This window comes from Huiozyma naganishii, chromosome 6 (assembly GCF_000348985.1).
Source record: "Huiozyma naganishii CBS 8797 chromosome 6, complete genome".
Taxonomy (NCBI): Eukaryota; Fungi; Ascomycota; class Saccharomycetes; order Saccharomycetales; family Saccharomycetaceae; genus Huiozyma; species Huiozyma naganishii.
In genome coordinates this window covers 750,571-770,551 of record NC_035927.1, presented here as the reverse complement: position 1 = coordinate 770,551, position 19,981 = coordinate 750,571, and the positions used below count along the sequence as shown (strand labels likewise).

At 44.9% G+C, this 19,981-nt stretch overlaps 8 protein-coding genes across 8 annotated transcripts; 3 read left to right on the top strand and 5 right to left on the bottom strand.

The window, feature by feature from the left end:
* On the bottom strand, positions 1-787 carry KNAG0F04040 (uncharacterized protein; the record flags this gene model as incomplete). The annotated part of the gene is made up of 1 exon (XM_022608860.1): positions 1-787. A coding segment is annotated over one exon (787 nt), but the record flags the coding sequence as incomplete, so codon positions are not given.
* Positions 788-4,997: 4,210 nt separating this feature from the next.
* Positions 4,998-6,080, bottom strand: QCR2 (ubiquinol--cytochrome-c reductase subunit 2; the record flags this gene model as incomplete). Its single annotated transcript, XM_022608859.1, has 1 exon — positions 4,998-6,080. The coding sequence occupies one exon, from the start codon at positions 6,078-6,080 to the stop codon at positions 4,998-5,000; it is 1,083 nt and encodes a 360-aa protein (XP_022465313.1).
* Positions 6,081-6,407: 327 nt separating this feature from the next.
* Positions 6,408-8,435, top strand: RPC82 (DNA-directed RNA polymerase III subunit C82; the record flags this gene model as incomplete). The annotated part of the gene is made up of 1 exon (XM_022608858.1): positions 6,408-8,435. One exon carries the CDS (start codon positions 6,408-6,410, stop codon positions 8,433-8,435), a length of 2,028 nt encoding a protein of 675 aa, XP_022465312.1.
* Positions 8,436-8,546: 111 nt separating this feature from the next.
* On the bottom strand, positions 8,547-12,803 carry SKI3 (SKI complex subunit tetratricopeptide repeat protein SKI3; the record flags this gene model as incomplete). Its single annotated transcript, XM_022608857.1, has 1 exon — positions 8,547-12,803. One exon carries the CDS (start codon positions 12,801-12,803, stop codon positions 8,547-8,549), a length of 4,257 nt encoding a protein of 1,418 aa, XP_022465311.1.
* Positions 12,804-12,994: 191 nt separating this feature from the next.
* Positions 12,995-13,456, top strand: MLC2 (Mlc2p; the record flags this gene model as incomplete). Its single annotated transcript, XM_022608856.1, has 1 exon — positions 12,995-13,456. The coding sequence occupies one exon, from the start codon at positions 12,995-12,997 to the stop codon at positions 13,454-13,456; it is 462 nt and encodes a 153-aa protein (XP_022465310.1).
* Positions 13,457-13,601: 145 nt separating this feature from the next.
* Positions 13,602-14,084, bottom strand: RPO26 (DNA-directed RNA polymerase core subunit RPO26; the record flags this gene model as incomplete). Its single annotated transcript, XM_022608855.1, has 1 exon — positions 13,602-14,084. One exon carries the CDS (start codon positions 14,082-14,084, stop codon positions 13,602-13,604), a length of 483 nt encoding a protein of 160 aa, XP_022465309.1.
* Positions 14,085-14,510: 426 nt separating this feature from the next.
* On the top strand, positions 14,511-15,638 carry PZF1 (Pzf1p; the record flags this gene model as incomplete). Its single annotated transcript, XM_022608854.1, has 1 exon — positions 14,511-15,638. The coding sequence occupies one exon, from the start codon at positions 14,511-14,513 to the stop codon at positions 15,636-15,638; it is 1,128 nt and encodes a 375-aa protein (XP_022465308.1).
* A 1,331-nt stretch (positions 15,639-16,969) lies between these two features.
* Positions 16,970-19,291, bottom strand: ATG13 (serine/threonine protein kinase regulatory subunit ATG13; the record flags this gene model as incomplete). The annotated part of the gene is made up of 1 exon (XM_022608853.1): positions 16,970-19,291. The coding sequence occupies one exon, from the start codon at positions 19,289-19,291 to the stop codon at positions 16,970-16,972; it is 2,322 nt and encodes a 773-aa protein (XP_022465307.1).
* Between the last annotated feature and the right edge of the window lie 690 nt (positions 19,292-19,981).

The following is a 19,981-nucleotide window of genomic DNA, read 5'->3' as shown; positions in this document are numbered from 1 at the left end:
TCTGATGGCCGTTGCGGTCAGTGGTGAACGCGGTCTTGGCCACACGGGCACACACAGTGTTGTAATACTTGAGCAGAACGGAAAGCACGCGGCTGCGCTTCTCGGAGTCGTTGGTGAGGTAGTCTGCCAAAAGCGTGCGGTCGGAGGCGCTGAACTCCAGGTTTTGCAAGCAGAGCTTCTTGCGGTAGAACCCCACTTCCCTGGTGTTAGTGATTGGCACAAACTCCTGGCTTGTTCCAATTCTGATCGGCTTGCGCGCAGGCGCGTAGTACAGGTACTTGAACATTTGCAGCTGGGGACGAAACCGGATTACGTCCAGTTTTCTTGCCATGGGCTTCTGCTCGCGCGTTGCAAGCTGTAGCCCGTGGGCGGTTTCCATCACATAAACAGAATTGGTCTCCATAAATTCGAAAAGCTTGGAGGAGGTGCAGGGAATGAACCTGGAACAGGTGTGCAAATTGTACAGCGCCTCGATGTTCACAGTCTCGAGCTGGCAAAGTGCCTCCTGTTCAAACTTGTGAAGAAATGACACGCTGAACATTTTGATTCGCAGAGTCTTGGTGCCGTTGGCATTGATAAAGACAATGTAGCCATCGATCACAAAGCAGCGGTCGGAGATCTTGGTGACGGAAGGCTCCGGGCCCGCCTGCTGAGACAGAATTAGCTGGGACAAGGCGTTGTACGAGTCGACGTCGTCTTGGGTCAGGATCTCGGCATTCGAGTTTTGCATGGAATCTTGGGAAGCGGAGCTGTAGAACTCGTCGTCGGAGGTAGAGTAGTTGGACATGTTTGCTATTAATTTAGTTTGAAGATCGGAAAGGGTTGGAGGGCTCAAGAAGGACCGGTACGTGTTTGTGTGTTAGGAACAACTGTGTGTTTATATTCTATATCAGCTACTAAAGAATCATCGAGAAGCGAAAGGGCAGCTCTGTATGCTTATCAAGTAAACAAAAATACGCGTAGCGCACAGCTACCACATCGGGAAGGATATCTCTGACGGACTGCAGCGATTTCTACCGATTGGTTGCAAACGGTGTTCGCGTTGCGGTCTCCATTTACACCCAACTCCAGGGTTGCTACCAATCTCCGCGCGGACCTGGATCTGGCTGCAAGCTGCCTTCCCACCGCGCGTTTGTGTGCTATCCGCCCAAACGGTCAGCAAGGCCCGGGGAAGTTATAGGTCCACACCTTATAATTATCTTTGAGATAAATACTTTTTTGTCTCACCTGAAAAAGGGGAAGCTTTCACAACAATATTTTTCAGCGATAAGATATATTCAAAGAGATCTCTAGAGACTATTATGTACACTACATAGCTCTGTTTACAGAAGCCGATACAGCTTTTCTAATAAGTCCTATCGCTTTGTAATCATGAATCCCGTCTGAGACCAGTACTTCTGAACCTTCGATTTTCGTCTGAACCTCCGTCTGAAGAAACTTCTGAACCTTCGATTTTCGTCTGAACCTCCGTCTGAAGAAACTTCTGAACCTTCGATTTTCGTCTGAACCTCCGTCTGAAAAAACTTCTGAACCTTCGATTTTCGTCTGAACCTCCGTCTGAAGAAACTTCTGAACATTTTGGTTTTTCGTCTGAACAGATCCTTTACTCGATTAACTATGACGCGCTTCTCTTTTTCTTTCGTCTGAACATTTCCTTAACAGTGCGTTCGTCTGAATATCGAGAAGTTGCATTACTATGTGGCATTTCTTTCAGAATCGTCGTAACATTCGATTGGAGCACTTCCGTCAGCTGGGATACATTCAATACCAATTTCAAAATTTGGATCAATGATGTTTTCCAGCTCATGAATAGGGCTTGGAACAGCATAACCCTGTCCATAAAAGTTGGGATCCACCAACAGCGGAAACTGTCGAAATGGAAATGGATAATACTTTGCAGTGAAACCGTCACTGGCAACTCCCTTGACGGCACAAGCCTCGGGCTTAGAAACTTGGGCAGAGACGAAACACAGCAGCCAAGTTGAAAATGCTACCGCGTTAATTGAAGATTCATTGTTATTTGGTCCTCTTATGGTGAGTGAGTTAAACCGAGTGGTTGGAAGGAACTGAAAAGATGTGAATGGTATCGTCTCTTTTTATATGAAAAAAACGGTTCATTTAAGAAGCGACATTGCATGCTTTATTGTAGGGTACCTCCTTAATATCCAACGATGTAACACTGGATAATACAATGCCTGCTTGTTGTTTTCACCTGGTGTTGATTAAACGATTAGTAATAAAACAGAAAAGAGCTCTATTCGAACGATACACCGATGGAAACAAGCTTTGTTTGTTTGTTTGCAATACCGTTTCGGAAATAGGAGCTTCCCATTACAGCTCATCGGGGGAAGATTAGTAGGTAAACTGCAAACTTGCTTTGGAAATAGGAGTACGTAAGCATCCGAGATAGGAATTCGATCAAGGAATAATTTCACAAAGGAATAATTTCATAAAGGAAAAACGCATGGAGGAAAATCACTATAAAACAAAACGCTTTCCAAATGGGGAAACTGAGGTTTGTTTGCTTTCCAACAATGCAGAGGTGGGGGAATGGCGAGTCAAAAATATCCCGATTAGGGAATACTGAAACCTTTTTGGGACTCCACGAGATGGAAGGTGCGGGCACTTAAACGAGGCTGTAGGGCGTTTTGTTGTCTATGTTTTATCTTGACAAAATATCGTACGTTTTTTCTCAAATAGGCGATGCAAACTCTTCAGAAGCCCCTTGCCTTGGCTTTTATTTTAACCCCGTGTCGAGATTCCTCGGACAAGTGGGATCAAGTGCAGTTTCAGTACGGAAAGAAAACTACATCACCGAAAGCAGCTGATATCTCCATTATGGTTGAGCCGGTGTACTACATGTCTGAGACGAGATAACCTTGAGAGTAGCGTGAGTCGTTTAGTGCATGATGTATGCATTCGAGAAAACTTATCCTGGTCGAGGCCCCATGCAAGGCTACATACATACTTTTATCCTCTTCCCAGTTCAAAGTCATAATTCAATGTGAGAAGAAATGTCCTCTCATCTTATTGTAGATTTACCAGGATAGCCAGTATGAGAGGTAGAGTATACTTGATGGTAACAGATATTCCAATATGAGTCATAAACAGAATACCTCCTCATACTTTACTTGGTTTAGCATTACACAGACCAATTCTTAATTGTAATGGGCTGACTAGTTCAGTAACAGAATATCCTATCATCCAATACTCAACACAGTATTTCGCACAAACCACTGCCATACGCCCCCCATCCACATCATTCAAAAGAAACCTTTGGGAAAAATGTTCCACACCCATCGTCGGAACGACAACGAGATACCATGAAATAGTGAAACTTTTTCCAATCAGCCTGCCACCCGTGCATCTGCATTGAAAAGGACACATCTCAAAAATAAGCATTTTTTATGGAATCAGTCATTGTATCAGTCTCTGACATCCGCACCTAGGTAGACTAATATCAATCGCTTCAGAAACGAATAAATATCAGCCCTTACACGAGCTAGTTATAACCACAATCAGGAGGTATCTTTAGTACACATATGTCTGGTCGATACTTCCCAAGTGTTCAACTACAATTGAATGGGTGCATCCTTTTAGATCATCCATCAGGAGATCACTCAAAGATACAGCTAAAATATGTTTCCAATAGATAGAAATTAACCATAATAAACAGGTGGAAATGTTATTGGAGAGCCCTCGGTGGTACAAATATATCACGAAACATTTACATTATACCAATCATAGTGTTACATTAAGAACACAACACTTTTGTTATCCTCTCCATATTTTTTCTGATCTTCTTACAGTCTCTAAACCGCAACTTAAAAAAAAGGCCACAATATAACACATCGTGAATCGTTTCAGACAGTTTCACTGTTGTCATTATTACTAACAGGATTGGACAAATGAGTAATACACCTCCCAAAGTACATATAACTGATTGTCGTCCTATTGACCGAAACCAGTCATTTCAACAATGCTTTTGAGTGATTGCGAGTGACAATGGAAAGAAAGAAATTTTCAAAGCTACATAATATGCGATGCCATTTTATTTTTCAACTCGCGGTGAACTAGTTTCTTGTGTTGAAAACTCTTGATGCTGTTCAAATGTATTTTGATGAGCGTGTATGCCACCCTCGTCATATGTACAATTTGAGTGGAATATTATTCACCATTATTAACCACAAGGTTTAAGATAAACGAATCTTTCTCTGGTGGATGAAAATATCGAAATCTTTTCTTTTGCGTTCAAAAAGCCTGTGAGACCTAGTATCTGGCCCATTGTTGTTTTTTTGAATTTTACCGGGAATTTTGGGTATACTTGAACGAAGACATTCGGTATCTTACGACCCGAGGGACCCATGAGGGTATATATGATGTGATTTTTAATTTGCAAAACACCCATATGGAAATCAACATTATCGTTGAATAAGGTTACAAAGCACAATGTATTCCCAGGAAGCAGGCACGGTGTGTTATGTTGCCATTAGAAGTTTTGATAGCTTGCCATAGTAGAAAGAAGGGGTTCAGTCGGTTTTTTGTATATGGGACCAGGGTACTATGGTAAACATGTCAAATGAAATTTGTCATTTGTTCTAGAAGAGTTGCCGTTTGAAATTACCAGACCACGTATAACATCTGCTATTAGCTACCGGGATTTAAATAAGTTAGTTTACTTTCCATTTAAGAAAGAGTAAACTAGCAGAGGAAGGTAGTAAAAGCAATCGATTGGTCGTAGTACTGGTGGGAACTCCAAGGGACATTACTCCCATATTACATTTTTAAAAGAAAGGGGGGGCCAAGGAGTTTGGTCCCTCTTGGGCCCATCTCTACGTGCTGCGAAATGCCCCAAAATAAATAAATAAATAAATAAAGAGAATGTGTTATACTAATAGATGAGAATCTTGCTTTTGTGGTTACATTATTTCATTCTTACAAGTATGGTACTAGTTTACGAATATATGTTTCATTCATCAAGTCTTCACTTCTACGTTTTACAACTCGTCCAGGTATGGTAGTTTCGAGACGTCACCTACTGCAACGTAGTTGAATTTTTCCAACTTGACGTTTTTGACAGCATCCAAATTCAAAGTGGATAATAGTGGGATTTCCTCTGAGGTCAATTTCAATTTGGTCAATTCTACCGAGGTGGAGATGTCTACACCCTTCTTCAGGTCGGATACTATTTTCTTAATCTTTGTGGCGACCGTTTCAGCGTCTGCGTCCTTGATGAAAAGCTGGAACAATCCATAAGCGTTATTGTAAGAGTCTACTTTGCTGAAGACATGTTTGTACGCACCAGTTGCGTTCAAATGGTTTGATAGAATTTCGTAGACTGCCAGGTTGTCCTTGGAAAGCGGTACGGCAATGGCTGCAACAGACGGTCCTGTGGACCTCAATCTTGTTTCCCCAGTGAAAGTAGCCGGTTCTGTACTTTCTTTCAAAGATTTACCTGCAGGCAAGCTGCTTATCAACGAGTCGTTCAAGAACTTCTGCAAGTCCGCCTGCACGACGTTCCTCCCCTCAATGGCGATATTTTCCCTCGTATAGACCTTGTTGGCAAATTGTTTAATATGTTCCAACGTCACTGTTTCTACTCCATCGTAGAGCACCGGGTTCCCCAACCCTTTCCGGTAGGTGACGTTATACAACAAATTTTCAGCTCTTGTAAGTGGGTTCTGCGATGCGACTAGAACGTCGTACTGCGCAGCAGGCAGCACAGACTCGACCAGTTCGTGTGGTTTAAAAGAAGTCTTGTACAGGACGTTCCCGAGGGCCTCCACGTAGTATGGCAGCTGCTCCTGCAAGAAAACAGCCCTCAATGTGATGAATTCACGATCGACATGCGACGACAATTGTCCGCCGAGTAGCTCGGACTCCCTGACAAGCCGCAGCGCGGACTTGGCCCCCGTGTTCTGGAAATTGAACCGCGACAGAAGGTGCGACACCCCGTCCAATGCAGCGTACCGCGCCCCAGCATGCACTTTCACCTCCAAACTCGAAACCGTGCCCACACTCTCCCTCGCAGCAACGGTAAACCTTCTCACAGCGTTCCCTCTGACCAAATTGCGCAGCATTACCAAACCTCGACAGATCCAACACTCACTAAACTCAGCCAAGTCCGAAGAGAGTCCCTCCGTCAAGACCCTCAAGGGTTGTGTTCCGTCTTATATACAGCGACAGTGCGATAATATCACCAAAGCCGTTCGGCCAAACGTTTCTCGGTTCTCATTGGTCGGCTGTCACGTGGTGTTAAAATTATGATTTTCACGTGATTTTTTTATTTTTTTTTTTTTGCAAAAAAAAATTTCATCTTTCGGCGACGCGAATCTTGCGATGATTTGGAGCTCATCGCGCAGTGGACGGTGGGTCTTTTGTTGCGAGAGGTGTGTGTGAGGTGAGCAATGGACTCTGCGCTGGATAGTATCACTGGGAGCATTGGGAAGAAGGCTGTGGATGTTGGGGCCGAGGAATTGGGTGATGGCGGTTTCAATTTGCAGCAGCAGGGGCAAGTGCAACAGGAAGAGCAGCAGCAGCGTGCTGTGGATATGAGCTCCTTGGAGCACAGGGTGCTGGATCCAGACAGGTTTTTGTATGTGGAGCTGGTGCGGTCACATCTGGGGGAGGCAGCTGCCTCCGTTTTGGGGCTTCTGGTTTCCTTGGGGAGGCTCTCCGTTGCGGAGATCGTGCAGAGGGGCGAAGAGATGGACGCGGCGAAGGTGAAGAGAACACTTGTTGCTCTGGTCCAGCTGCGGTGTGTGAAGTACCTCGAGGAAGTGACGTACACGGGGAAGAAAACGATGTACTACTACCACAACACAGACGGGATTCATATCCTTCTGTACTCAGGTATGATCCTCGAGGAGATCGATAAACGGTTCCCGGCAAAAAAGGGGGCCGACGGTGACGGGATACAAGTGGCAGCGGTCACTGTTGTCTCTAATATCCTTGCCCTGGGCTCTATCACGCTGCGAGACTACTTGGCCTCGCTCCCAGAGGAACAAGCTCACGAGTGGCAGCACGATATATCAGCCACGTTCGTCTCACTCTGTGAGTCAGGGTACATCACACCAATCAACAAATTACACTACACCCCAATAAACGATCTTTGGACCTTGCTTTACGACAAGGAGTACAAACTGCTCCCAAGAAACGCAACGACATCAGACTTGAAGAAGAGAGCGGAGGCCAAAGTAAAGGCTAAGGAACAGTTCTTCACATTGTTGGACAACGCGAACGACCTATCTAATCTAATCGTCACGGACCCAAGGACCTCGCTCAGAACAGTCTCCGATAGTATACCGCTGACTTTCAATTTGGAAAGATTTTACAAGGCAAGAAGGTCGAACCAACTCGCTCAATTTGCAAAGTCTCGAGTGGGGAATGTTTCCGCGGTTGTGTACAAAGTAGCCTTGAAGCACACAGAACAGAAGTCAGTAGCGGTTGTGTCGCCAATCAAATATACTGGGCTTTTGCAAGATTTGGAGGAGAGCAGAGCGCTGCAAGAGGAATTGGAGCTCGCAGAGGAGAAAACTCCAGGTGTCACATTTACAGCAACTGATATAGTCCGCCATCTACCAGCGTCCCTCGAACTACGCGGATCCTTGACCGCAAAATCGAAAAAGGAGAGAAAGCGAGAGCAGGATGAGACGACAGAGGAACAGCCTACGAAAAAGAAGTTGAAGACAGAGGATGGGTTTGTGATCCCAGACCTACCAGCTCACGTTTTGCAGCAACCGGAGGAACACGAGGATAATGACACTAACAATGACCATTTGATGGATTTCGACGACAGTGGCACGGACCCGCACTCGATAACATTGGTCAACAGTCACTTGAAACTTCTGGCAACATGCCCAATCCCATTCTTGTACGAGACCAAGCCAGGTGTGTTTTATGTCCCGTACAGCAAAGTGGTCCCCATGATGAGATCGTCCGTTTACGATTACCTCGTTGCATCAACACTGGGGGCATCCGCACTTCGTATCCGCCGCTGCATCAAGGCAAATAAACTGGCCTCGGAGAAGGTCATAAATTCCACCGCATTGATGCGAGAGAAAGACATTAGGTCCACCACGGCGGCGTTGGTCAAATACAACGTTAGCGAAATTCAGGAGGTGCCAAGAACTGTGGACAGAGCTGCCGCTAGAGCCGTGTTCCTCTTCAGAACAAAGGAGGATCATTCGTACCGGTTCATGAGGGAAAACATGGAATGGAACATTGCTAACCTGCTGAGCAAAATGGAGAGGCTGAAGGAGGAGAATGCTACGCTTTTGACAAAGGCCAACAGAGAGGACGTGAGAGGTAAAGAGGCGGAACTACTACTCCCAAGTGAACTAAACCAACTGAAAATGGTAAAGAAGAGGGATATGACTGTATACACGCGGATATCCAGACTGGTTGCACTCTGGGAAGTCTTCAATTTTATGTAACAGAATTGCGAGGGAATTAGAATTGTCTTTTTTCTTTTAGTGAAAAACCTACATCAGCATATAGACTTGTATAATCTTTACATTATGCAACACCGGACTTTAACAATTCCGTTAAAAGCATTCTCTTAATGATGCCAAGGCTGTCCTATTCCATGGACATAAAAAGACACTCCGTTGTATACTCCTTAGGTTTCCTAGTGAGTACTGGGCCATACTCAAAGTTTCTGCAGTAACTCGGTTCTGTCCCCCACTAATCACACGTTGTTGAATGTTCGCGTCAATCCCTTCCCATGACTTCCCGCTGTTAGGAAAGAAATATGCCATTCTTTGTGAAACAACTTTGGTTTCAAGACCATCCCCATCAATATTCAATTTTTCGCTGAGTAGTTTGATTAGATGTGGAACATTTCTTTGCTTATCTTGTAAAATGTCCTTCAGTGAAATTAACCTTAGTTCTTCTAAAATCACCTTCATATTCTCTGGAACATTCTCCACTACTGTTATAGCAGCAATTGCCAGAGTCACAGTTAAGTCAAATCCATATTCATTGATATACTCCGTCAACTCTTGCAGCGCTACAGATTTGGTATCCTCTGTACCCAACTCATATAGTACTTTAGACAAAAGGATGACTAGACTACTCGATTTTTTATCTCGGTTCAATAGATTTTGGAAGTGAGTTAATGTTTCGTCAAAATTACCCAGAAAGAAATTGGCCAGGCCTAGGCATACTGCGTTAGACAATTGTGAGGACTTGCAATTCTCTGCCGTAGAATCTCCAATAATACCGTCAGACAAATTTGCGCTTTCAATGGCTTTATTATACTCCCCCAAACCCAGTTGGATTCTCGCCAACTGAGCTTTGATGATGGCATAGTTAACAATATCATCTTCGTCCTGAGATTCTTCAAACTTTTGTTCGAATATGCCTGTCAGCTTTGCTGCAAAAGTGTCTGCGACTTTGTAATTTTGAAGCCTCTCCAGTATCATTATCGCAAGGTCAATGGCCTGCGCGTGATTTGGTTTCTTTTTGAAATATTGCTCAAGACCAAGGGCAGTTGCATTCAACTCCTCCATGGCATCAATGTCCCCTTCATCATTTCCTGACCCCACCCGTCTCTGAACAACACTATTTGCATAGAAGTATTGAACGTTTTTAGACTGACCCTTCGATAAACTGTAGGCGTGAGCAATCACATTGTGGCTCTCTGTCCGCTTACCGATCTGTTCCATTATCAACCCAATACCTAACCAGGGATCCGTACTTTCAGGAGATAAACTTTGGGTCCTGGTCAACACTTCATGAGCAAAGTCAATATCATTTTTCTTTAGCCCCAAAATCGCTAGGTTAAACCAGGTTCTGATATCTTTCGGAGCAAATGACGCTGCTTTGATGAGACAGTGCTGGGAAACCCTAAAATTAACATCCATAGTGGCAATACCCAGGCCAACCCACGCTTGGAATGTGTTCGTTTGATATTTGATACACTTTTTGAATGAATAAATTGCAGCATCTCTCAATCCATCCTCCTTCAACGACATATATGCTGCAAGTTCAGATAGGCCAATGTTGCACCAAATGGACGAGCGAACTGTAGCCGACACGCTCTCTATATCCACAGTAACGAGAGCAAATTTAGAGGCCAAAACCAAAAACTTGCACGCGATAGCGATATTATCACTCGATGAATCTTGTAGGATGTTATCATATAAAATGCCATCGATCGAATCAACGTCTGTAATTTTTGAACTTTCGACGGAACCGAATATCTCAAGGATGGATTCTAGAGGAAGCGTCTCTATTTGTGATTCAACCAAAATGAAAAGATAAATAGCTTTGGAAAGAGAGAGCCATATATCCTGACCACTGTGTCTAAAGTCCACAGAAATATGTCTGAGGAGTTCAATCGCTTGAATTGCGCTAGCAGTACCCTTCATTAAGAAGCCTTGTTGATACAAATCAAAAGCGTAAGACACCAAAATTGAGGAGTACGATACCTGGAAAGCCAATTCTTCTGGATTCAACTGTGTGATATTTTTCAATATCTCGATGCATTCCTCAAAACAACCCATTTCTGCCAATGATAAAGAGTTGAAGTACTGAGCGTACAAATGCAAAGGGTCGATTTCGATAGCTTTTTCAAAAACCTTGGTTGAAGCCTCTACACGACCGCACGCAAAATATGCTTGCCCCAATGCGACCCATGATTCCACATCGTTCGGATCTACACGCAGGGCAGAGTGAAACCATTCAACTGACTCACTCTCCTGTTGCCTTTCTAAATATGCTATTCCGATAACCCTGTAAGGCCAGTTTGTACTACGCAATTCCATCTTGATCGCTTCGGTTTTCACCAATCGTTCACATATCTGCGCTGCCGCATTCCAGTTTCCTGCAGCTGTGTATATCTCGCAAATGTATTTGGCAGCCCGAATATCAGTAAAGTCCATTTCAAACGATTTATAGTAGCATTTGTATGCCCTAACATCGTCGCGGTAATAATATGCGTAAATGTCACCTAACGTTGAGTAACTTTTGGCAAACGTTTCCGAATCAAGCTTGATAATACTGATCAAGATCTTGAATGCCGTGTTGATCAAGTCCATGTTTTCCCCTTGGTCGCCGAATCTGTGCTTCATTATGTGGACTTTCGCCTCACGCCACATATTCTCGCATCTGAATTGCATAGTTCTTTGGTCAGTTCCCTCTATGTTTTTGATGACATTCTGCAGCATCAGGATTGCATTATCAAACGCATTTAAATGCGCTTTGCACCAAGCCAGTTGTGACTGCACTTCAAGATTGTCTGGGGATTCTGCAATCACATCTGTCAACAACTTTCCAGCATCTTCCCAATCTGCACTTTCTATTGAGATGATGGCCTTCCCCAATTTCACCTGGATGTTTTCTGGGTCCGACTCGAGTATCTTATCAAACAATGAGAGGGCAAATTTATGATTCTTTGGAGCGTCCACATACGTGTATCCTGTTGCGAGAGCGATTGTCAACTCTCTCTTTGTATTTATTAAGTTAGCACCGAGATCCCGTACGTTGACAGAGACTAAGGAGATACCTGACTTGATATAGGGGAGGGACATTTCGTATTCTTTATTCAAAATGTAGTATTGTGAGACAATACGATAAGCTAGGGTGCTGTTTTTCACCTTGGATATGTTATCCATAAGTGCGACAAGGATTGCTTCTTCTGAAAACACATCTGATGTTTCATTTTCCTGTGCGTTGAGCATCTCCCCCAGCTCTTCCTCTTGTTGGTCGTCCTCTTCCTGTAAAGCTTCGACCTCTGTTTGATCTTGTCCCTTATCTGCTTCCTTAGCGGGGCTGGAATTCTGTTTATTATTTTCTGATAGCTTACTTGTATCGTAACATGACAGGTTAGAGTTTAACCATAAATACAAGATCATAGCTAGTGGTTCCTTTGGAAATTTCTGGAAGAACTCCCAAACTAGATTAGCATCCAGTGAGTTCAGATCTACAAAGTCTTCCCAGTCAAAATACAGTTTCCAAGCCATTAAAGAGTCGTGCTTCACAACAACCATCCCGTCGACCATATCCTTCACACGAGGGAAAAACTCTTGCTTCTTCTCTGCGGGCATTGACTTCAACAGTTTGAGTCGGTATTCCAACCACTGGGTTTCCAATGAGGCACGTTCCTGGTCGTCGTTCACAACATTGATCAACTGATTGTAGTATTTATCAAGTTTGGAGTTCTGGTAGATCTCCCAGGCGAAAGAGTTGATTTTTGATTGGTAAAGAGGATCCTGAGTGCTCAGCTTGAGTCGGTGTTCCGTGGTCACTCTTGAAATCTCTTGCGATTCTCTCAACGATGTGAGCCTGATCAACTGAGCCAGCGATTCCTTCGGTAAGAGCAAGTGTCTTCCCAGGATTTCAAACGGTTCCGTTCCAGGCAAAAAATATTCTAAGAAGGGCAGAATGAAGTTGATGTCATCCGCATAGTGTGACTTGACGATCTTCACAAAGTTTATCAGTTGTACCTGCGATTGTTCTTGTTCTATCAGCAGTTTCATGTACTGGACACACAGTCCGAAGAACTTGGAACAAGTGAGCATTCCAGGGAATAAACGTTTTGAGTGTTCCTCCAAAGTCAGAAAAAAGCCCTTCCACGCGAGTAAATTCGCAGCATCGATCTGTGTTGCCCTAGTGTAGCTCTCCACAGATTCACGGCCCTTCCCCTCAATTGATGAATACGCCTTCCCGAGAAACACAAATGCAAAGTAATTGTCCTTGTCTATCTCCAAGACTGCCTTTGAAAGTGCGATTGCCTCCTCATAGTCGCCGCGGGAGAGTTCCAGTTTCGCGTCCTTCAACAACTGTCGCAATTCAGACATACCGGTAATGTGTTTAGTACGAAGCGTGCGCTGCGGTACGTGTCTCACTCTTGCTGTGTTTCTGTGAAGTGACAACACTCTCAAAGTGAATACTCTTTTTGTGAGGATATATATATTATATTTGCATAGTTACCGTTTCACGACGAGGTTATCTGGGCCAGTCCAACGGGAATACGGTCAGAAGCAGTGCGATGGACCGCAGCGAGTCGCTTGCGTTCAATCAATTGGACCAGGGTTATGTGAGCAAACTGCGGGATGCCTTCAACACGCTCGATGTGGACGGGGACGGGAAGATTGGCAGAGACGATCTGGTGGCCAGTTTGGCGTCCGTGGGCAAGTCGCACTCGGATGCAGAAGTCGACGCAATGCTAGCTGGTACCACTGAGATTAATTTTGCGTCGTACCTGACTTTGATGAGCCATGCAAGGATGTCTGAGACCGTGGATGAAGACGCCTTGCGGTCCAGTCTCCTAGAATTGGCGCGGGTAAATGGCGACGGAACCGAGACACTCGACCAGGAAACACTTTTGAAGTACCTTCGGGACGCGGGGTTCTTTGACCCTGAAGCAGAGTTTGAGAAACTGTTCCAAACGTTCACCTCGAGGGGCAGCTTCCAGGTTAAACAGTTCATGGACACAATTTCAGAGAAGTGAGCGGGGAACCTTCACTCCTCCCCCCCCACGGTCTCACACACAATATACCTTCCAGGTGTATGTATCTATGTGTATACACATGCACATACGTCTACATATATATTACACGATAACAAATTATGCTCTTCCAAAATCACGGGTTTAATTAGACGTCCACGATCAATTCCTCGACGGTCCAGTCCTCAAACGATCCGTCAGGCAAGTACCTTCTTATCACGAGCGGGATCTTCTTCTCCATTAACTCCTTCGTGGCAATCTTCAACGGGTCCGTCTCCCCCTCCAAGTCGACAAACACGGGCGCATTCATCGATATCTGAAGCGCCCTCGTCCCGAGGATCCTCGCCCGCTCGTATTTCGTCATGTACGGAGTCGTGGACCGCTCGTCCCGAGGGATTGCCTTTTCCTTCAGCGTCTTGCGTCTCGTGTGCTCCTCGACGGCAGTCCCGTCCGCGTTCGACGCAATGATCATCTTCCCGTCCTCACCTTTCACCCCATTGGGGCCAGCACCGTTGCCGTTCTCCTCCCGCTTCGCAGAGACAGCAACGTCGTCCTCATCGGAGAAATGCTCCATGTCGAAATCCTCGAAGTTCTCATTACCGTCATTGAACGCGTCTTCGTAGTCGGACATGTCGTTAATCTTATAGTTTTTTCTGAGTGGGGAGAAGTGGGAGCCAAGATTGAAAGGGGAACCACTGACACGACGTCCTAGCTGACACAACTAACCACTGACACGACGTCCTAGCTGACACAACTAACCACTTACCGGTACCATCAATGCATCTTCAACCAGTGCAAGTGCAACTTCCCTCGAAGTCATCGCCAAAAAAAAAAAATCTGGTGAAAAGTTTTCAAGAAGCTGTGAACGGTGCGGGTGACACTTTTTGTTCACTTCTGCGATGACCTTTCGCTCCGGACGCTGTCAAGAAGACCGCATTGCGTGTGCTGCTGAGTGGTTTAAGGTGGGTTGGATTTGATGGTTAGTACTGTTCAGCCCCCTGGAGAGAATCAAGCGTTTTTTCTTTTTGAAGGGGGAGGGGAAGAGAAGTTTTGCTCGATGGATCGATGTGCTGATATACCCTTGAATCTCCCTGCAGACTGGTCTGATGTCATCCAGGGCGGGAAGAGTTCCAGTGGTTCCACGGCTGCGAGCAGTGTGCGTTCCAAGAACTACTTTTGCGACTACGATTCGTGCGGGAAGGCTTTCACGAGACCCTCTTTGCTCACGGAACACCAGCAGACAGTTCATCAAGGGATTAAACGGTTCCAGTGTCCGCAGTGTGAGAGACAGTTTGCAAGGCAAGCGCACTTGGACCGCCACTTACTCTCGCATGCAGCGGACGCACAGAAACCGCACCATTGCTCCGTCTGCGGTAAAGGTGTCGTGACGTTGCAACAGCTTAAGAGGCACGAAGTGACGCACACTAAATCTTTCAAATGCACATACGATGGGTGCACGGAATCCTTCTATAAACACCCGCAGCTGCGGTCGCATATTCTGTCTGTGCACGAGAGGAAACTCACCTGCGAGTTGTGTCACAAGGAGTTTCAGAGGCCGTACCGACTCAAAAACCACATGATAAAGCACCACGGGGAGCAAGTGTATCATTGCACTTTCTCCGGGTGTCTGCAAAATTTCAAGAACTGGACTAATCTGCAAGCTCACATTAAAAGGGACCATCCGAAGTTGAAGTGTCCGCGGTGCGATAAGTACTTGGTGGGACAAACTGGGCTTCAAAACCACATGAAGGTTCATGACGACGCGCTCGTAATGAAAAACTGGAAATGCCACCTGTGCGACACTTCTTGCAACAGGAAATTGGAGCTCGTCCAGCATTATGGAGAGTTTCACGCCTCATCTGCTCTACCGGAAGAATTGTTGCAACCTATCATGTTACCACCGTTGGTTCCACTGCCATCGCAACCAGATATAACCATTAGACGGAGACATAAAAGTTCAGAGAACAAACAATTGGAGAGTGAAGCTAATTTGCAGAACTTTCTCGATAAAAACGACTCAGGGTTGCTGTTGTTGAACACGATTGGCAAGAAATACAGATGCCCGCACTATAAGTGCTACAGAACGTTCAAAACGAAGGAAAAATTCTACGTTCATTTGGAGAAGCACAAATTGCATCAAGAGAAACTAGAACAACTCGAACAGCAGAAGCAGCAGGACCCATAGCATTACGTTAGCCATGGAGCGATAAGCTCATGAAATAATTTGTACATCCTGGTTTAAACCATACAAATCCCCCAATTCTTTCCACTTCTGCAATGGCCCTTAACGATTGATTTTAACATATGCTTGGACAATCACATTTTTCATCACATATAGATGGAGGCGGATCCTGGAACGTTTGGGACCGATTGACGACAGTATGATGGCGTGTGGTGGACTTTTAGATGTCCCAAAATACACGCCTGTAAGTCCCATAATTCGGTTATTCTTATACTATACTACACTGAAAGGCAGAAAAGTTTTCACCAGGGGCCAATCATGTACAGTTATGAATGTAGGGATGAACCTCACAATATATCAGCAACGGACTCGCTCTTATGGGCCAGACTGATAAAGGGCTGTAAATGTGGCACTAGCTGTTAAACACAGCTATCCTGTTTAAGATATTTAATCCTGTAATGCATAGTAGGGTCTAATAACCGGATCCTATACCAAAATATACTCTCTCGCGAGACTTAAATGTGGATTTTTTGGCAACTTACTATATACGAAGTACGGTTTTGTGAAATATTATAACACCGGAATATGAGGGCAAACTCGAGACACGGGATACCACAATACTTAAAGAAGAGAGAAGAACTGATATAATTGGTATAACTTAACCTACTGAGTACCTAAGATTTTCCTTACTCTGTTTGATATTAATATTGGAATTTATGTGAGGATAAATTGGGAACTCCCTTTGGGAATGGACTCATGACCCGTTACCCTATCTAATACAGTACTGTGAACTATTATAACCCGACGTGTGAGTATACGAATTTGAGACATGCGGATGGCCCGTTATCCGGAACATATATAAACCCCGAGGATTCTGCACCGACATCTTTCAAGACCGTCTCTAAATCCAGGACCCGACTAACGAACCAGTCTTAGACAAGCACGCACAACTGATATAACTACATACTTACGTATACGGCGTAAATACACAGTATCAGACCGTCCGTACACACTCTAACCGCACTCAACCTGCTTTAGCTCTTACAATTTAGCCTTTACATTTATCTGACAATTTTCATAGTTGGTTCAACTTTATATTTTAATTTTATTCATTATATTCTGTTAAATTATAATCTGGATGTATATCATCTTAGACGATAATGAGATGAAAGATGTTATACAAAGAGAAAAGATTCCACTCTCACCTGGTCCTATATAGCAAGGATAGAAGAAAGCAAGCACATAGTTACTCACTTATCAATATAGACTATGGAAAATATAGTTGATCAATATCTAAGAAAATTGAAGCCTTTTCTACATATTCATACTATTTATTATTTCGAAGATAGGTTCATGTCACTCATGAAGAACATCAAGTCGTCATCCTCATCCCCATCATCTGTAGAAGAACGATTGACAGTGCCATGGTTTATGTGTCTTCCAGTTGTTAAAATATCTCTAGAATGAATATTCTGAGGTCGATGCAATTTTGCGTGTGCGGAAACAGGCACTAATGCCGGTTGAGATAGAGGAACACTCGATTGTCTGTACGGAAGCTCCGCGTTCCTTATAGAACCGGTCATGGAGTCAGTGGATCTTGGGGAGGTCGAGACTGGCTTCTGTTGTCTGTCCAACATCAGTGCATCTTCCTCATCAATATCGGCAGCTTCGCTGATGTGCCCACTTTTCCTGTCTTTAGCTGAAGGTCCGTTGTCGCTATTAGCCCCACCGCTGCTCGTTCTATGACTAGCACCTGTATCATGGTAAGATTGGGATTCTCCACCAAATATGGGTGGCATGAAAGCGATGCGAGTGTTATGTGGTGTCAAGTTTCTCTCCAGTGAACTCCTCCTGCTGTTGGACGAACTGTCGACAGTCTTGTAAGCAATGCTTTGATATTGCAAAGGCGGCGAGGAAGACAAAAATGGCGAATGGGAGTGAGGACTGGATGAAGTCTGTGAGTGGCCTCTGGTTCTTGTGGTCGGGGTATTCAAGTTGCCGCCCGAGTTGCTATTGCGTTTAGTCAAGGGATCCAAACTGTAGCTCATTGACAGATCTTCGCTCAGCATATCGTTATTAGGTCTCAGGTTCTGGTATTTTAGCAACGAGTTTGAGATGTTCACATTAGTGCTACTCCCGCCTGAGAGCTTTCTTTGGAACTTGATTTCTGGCTTCAGGTCTATCATCTTGACAAAGTCCAACAAATCCTCATCATTCGTACTATTCCTTAAACTTGTCTGACGCTTGTCATACGAGTTCGAGTTCGACCTGTTCTTACTGGTACTGTTGGCGTCACTGTTGGATCTCAGTGCTCTATCGATGCTGTTCAGGTGTTCAGTGTTGCGGTAGATACTGGAATGCCTGCGGATGTTCCCAAACGAGGATATGTATTTGGAGCCGCTCTCCACGCTCCCAGATTCCCCGTGCAAGTTATTTATATTCGAGGCGTTACTATTCGAGAACAGACTTGGATTTGAGACGTTGGCCTGTAGGTTTATTATTGCGCCCGGGTTCGATCCAATAGAGGACCTCCGGGCAATTGACGTCAGATTTTGGGTGGATACGTTCGAGAAAGACGGGTTTCTTGTGGATGCTTGGCTGTTGCCTCTTTCGTTTGCGGCACTGCTGACGGATCCGACTTTGAAAGGCTGTACCTGTCTTGTGATGCCAACGGACTTCCTCGGAAGAGACGACTGCTGCTGGTTCTCAAATGATGATGGACCGCCGCTGCCTCTGATGCTTGGCGATATTGAAACTGATCTTTTGCCAAACAAGGCGAGCGATCCCGCCGTGTGGCTACTGTAGACGTTATTACCCACGAGTTCCTCCGAGTCGTGGATCTCAAATTTGCATTCACGTCGGTACGATACAGACACCCTTAGAAGTCCGTACTTTGTCCACACCGCAGTAATCTTTTTCTGTTCCAGATGTGCCGGTATATTGGATTCGTTTATGACATTGGAGTACGTGTTTATAATGGGCTTGCTCAGTCCTATTCTGCCCCTGGACAGTATCGGTTTCGACCCGTCCAGTATTCTGGATCCGATAGACAAAAGCGGCGCTCTGTTCTCGCCCCCAATACTGGCGTTCGCGCTCTGTGATTCTATGTTTTTGACCAGGGACCTAGAGAGCGTGTACGCTGGGAGCAACTGGCTCAGAGTATGCAGGTATCGCAGCAGTAGAGCGATCTGTTTATTGAGAGACACTGCATTGTCGCCGTCGTCGTCACCATCCTGTGGCGGGCTCGTCGTCTTGAACGTGGCTGATTCGGAGTCCAGCTCTATCAGCCATCTCTCGATGAGAACCTCTGTTTTCTTGCCCCCCTTGCACACGTTCCACAGGTTGCCGTCTGTATCCATCAGCCGCAAAGTGCATGTTGATGGCAGCTGTCTGATGTCCAGGAACGTTTCGATGACCATTGGTGGAAGGCTGCAAGTGCCGTCAAAGTGTGTCCAGAGGGCGATGTTGTCCGGGAAGTCTTCCGTTTCCGTTTCAAGTGTCTCAAACCACTCGTCATCAAACTTCAACGAGTCCCTCAAACCAACAGTGCCCGATGACAAGCACAGATCTGAGTTGTAAATCAGTAGGCAAGCCTTCAGAAAAAAATTATTGATAAGTTTGATTATGATCTTATCATCATCACTAAAAGAGGACATTGTATGTGGGACCTATCCATCTAGTGGTACGAGCCTGTTATTAGTGGAAGATAAAAATGACGATGAATACGAATCGCGTATTCAAATGTAATGCATGTAAATGGTAGCTGAGAAAGATCAACAGAAAAACAAACAATTCTGGGATCTAAACAAAACTGAAAAAAGTGTATGTTGGTGGTAGCAGTGAAATATACTCAACAATACCTACCAGATCCCTTTGCCTATCCCACAGCAATGACTCAAACCGGTGTCAACTACCTTTATTGCTAGTGAGAGAGAGAGAGAGGGCTTAAATTAAAAAAAAATAGTGTGGAACGAAAAAGACCCTTATGTATGGGGTGGATGATAAGTGAAGCGGCTAGATGCAAAACTGGGGTGTTCTCTTGGCAACGTACAACCTTCGGGATGAAATAAGGTGTTCTTGGTGTCCGAAAAACCGCCGCTCCCACTCTGGTTCTATGATAAAGTAGCACAACCGCTGTATAGACGCGGGGGTGTCTAAATACAGAAAACTAGGGGAGGGGGGGGGAATAATTGTACGTGAGAAAGCTCTGTGAGAGTTGACGCAGAATCCGCCCTTCTGATCTAAACTTCACTCTGCAACTCGACAAAACCGTTCAGTTCTGCCTTAAATGTACTCTCGGACCAGCTTTGTCTGCCTCACTTGTCCAACGGTACGTGCCAAACGTA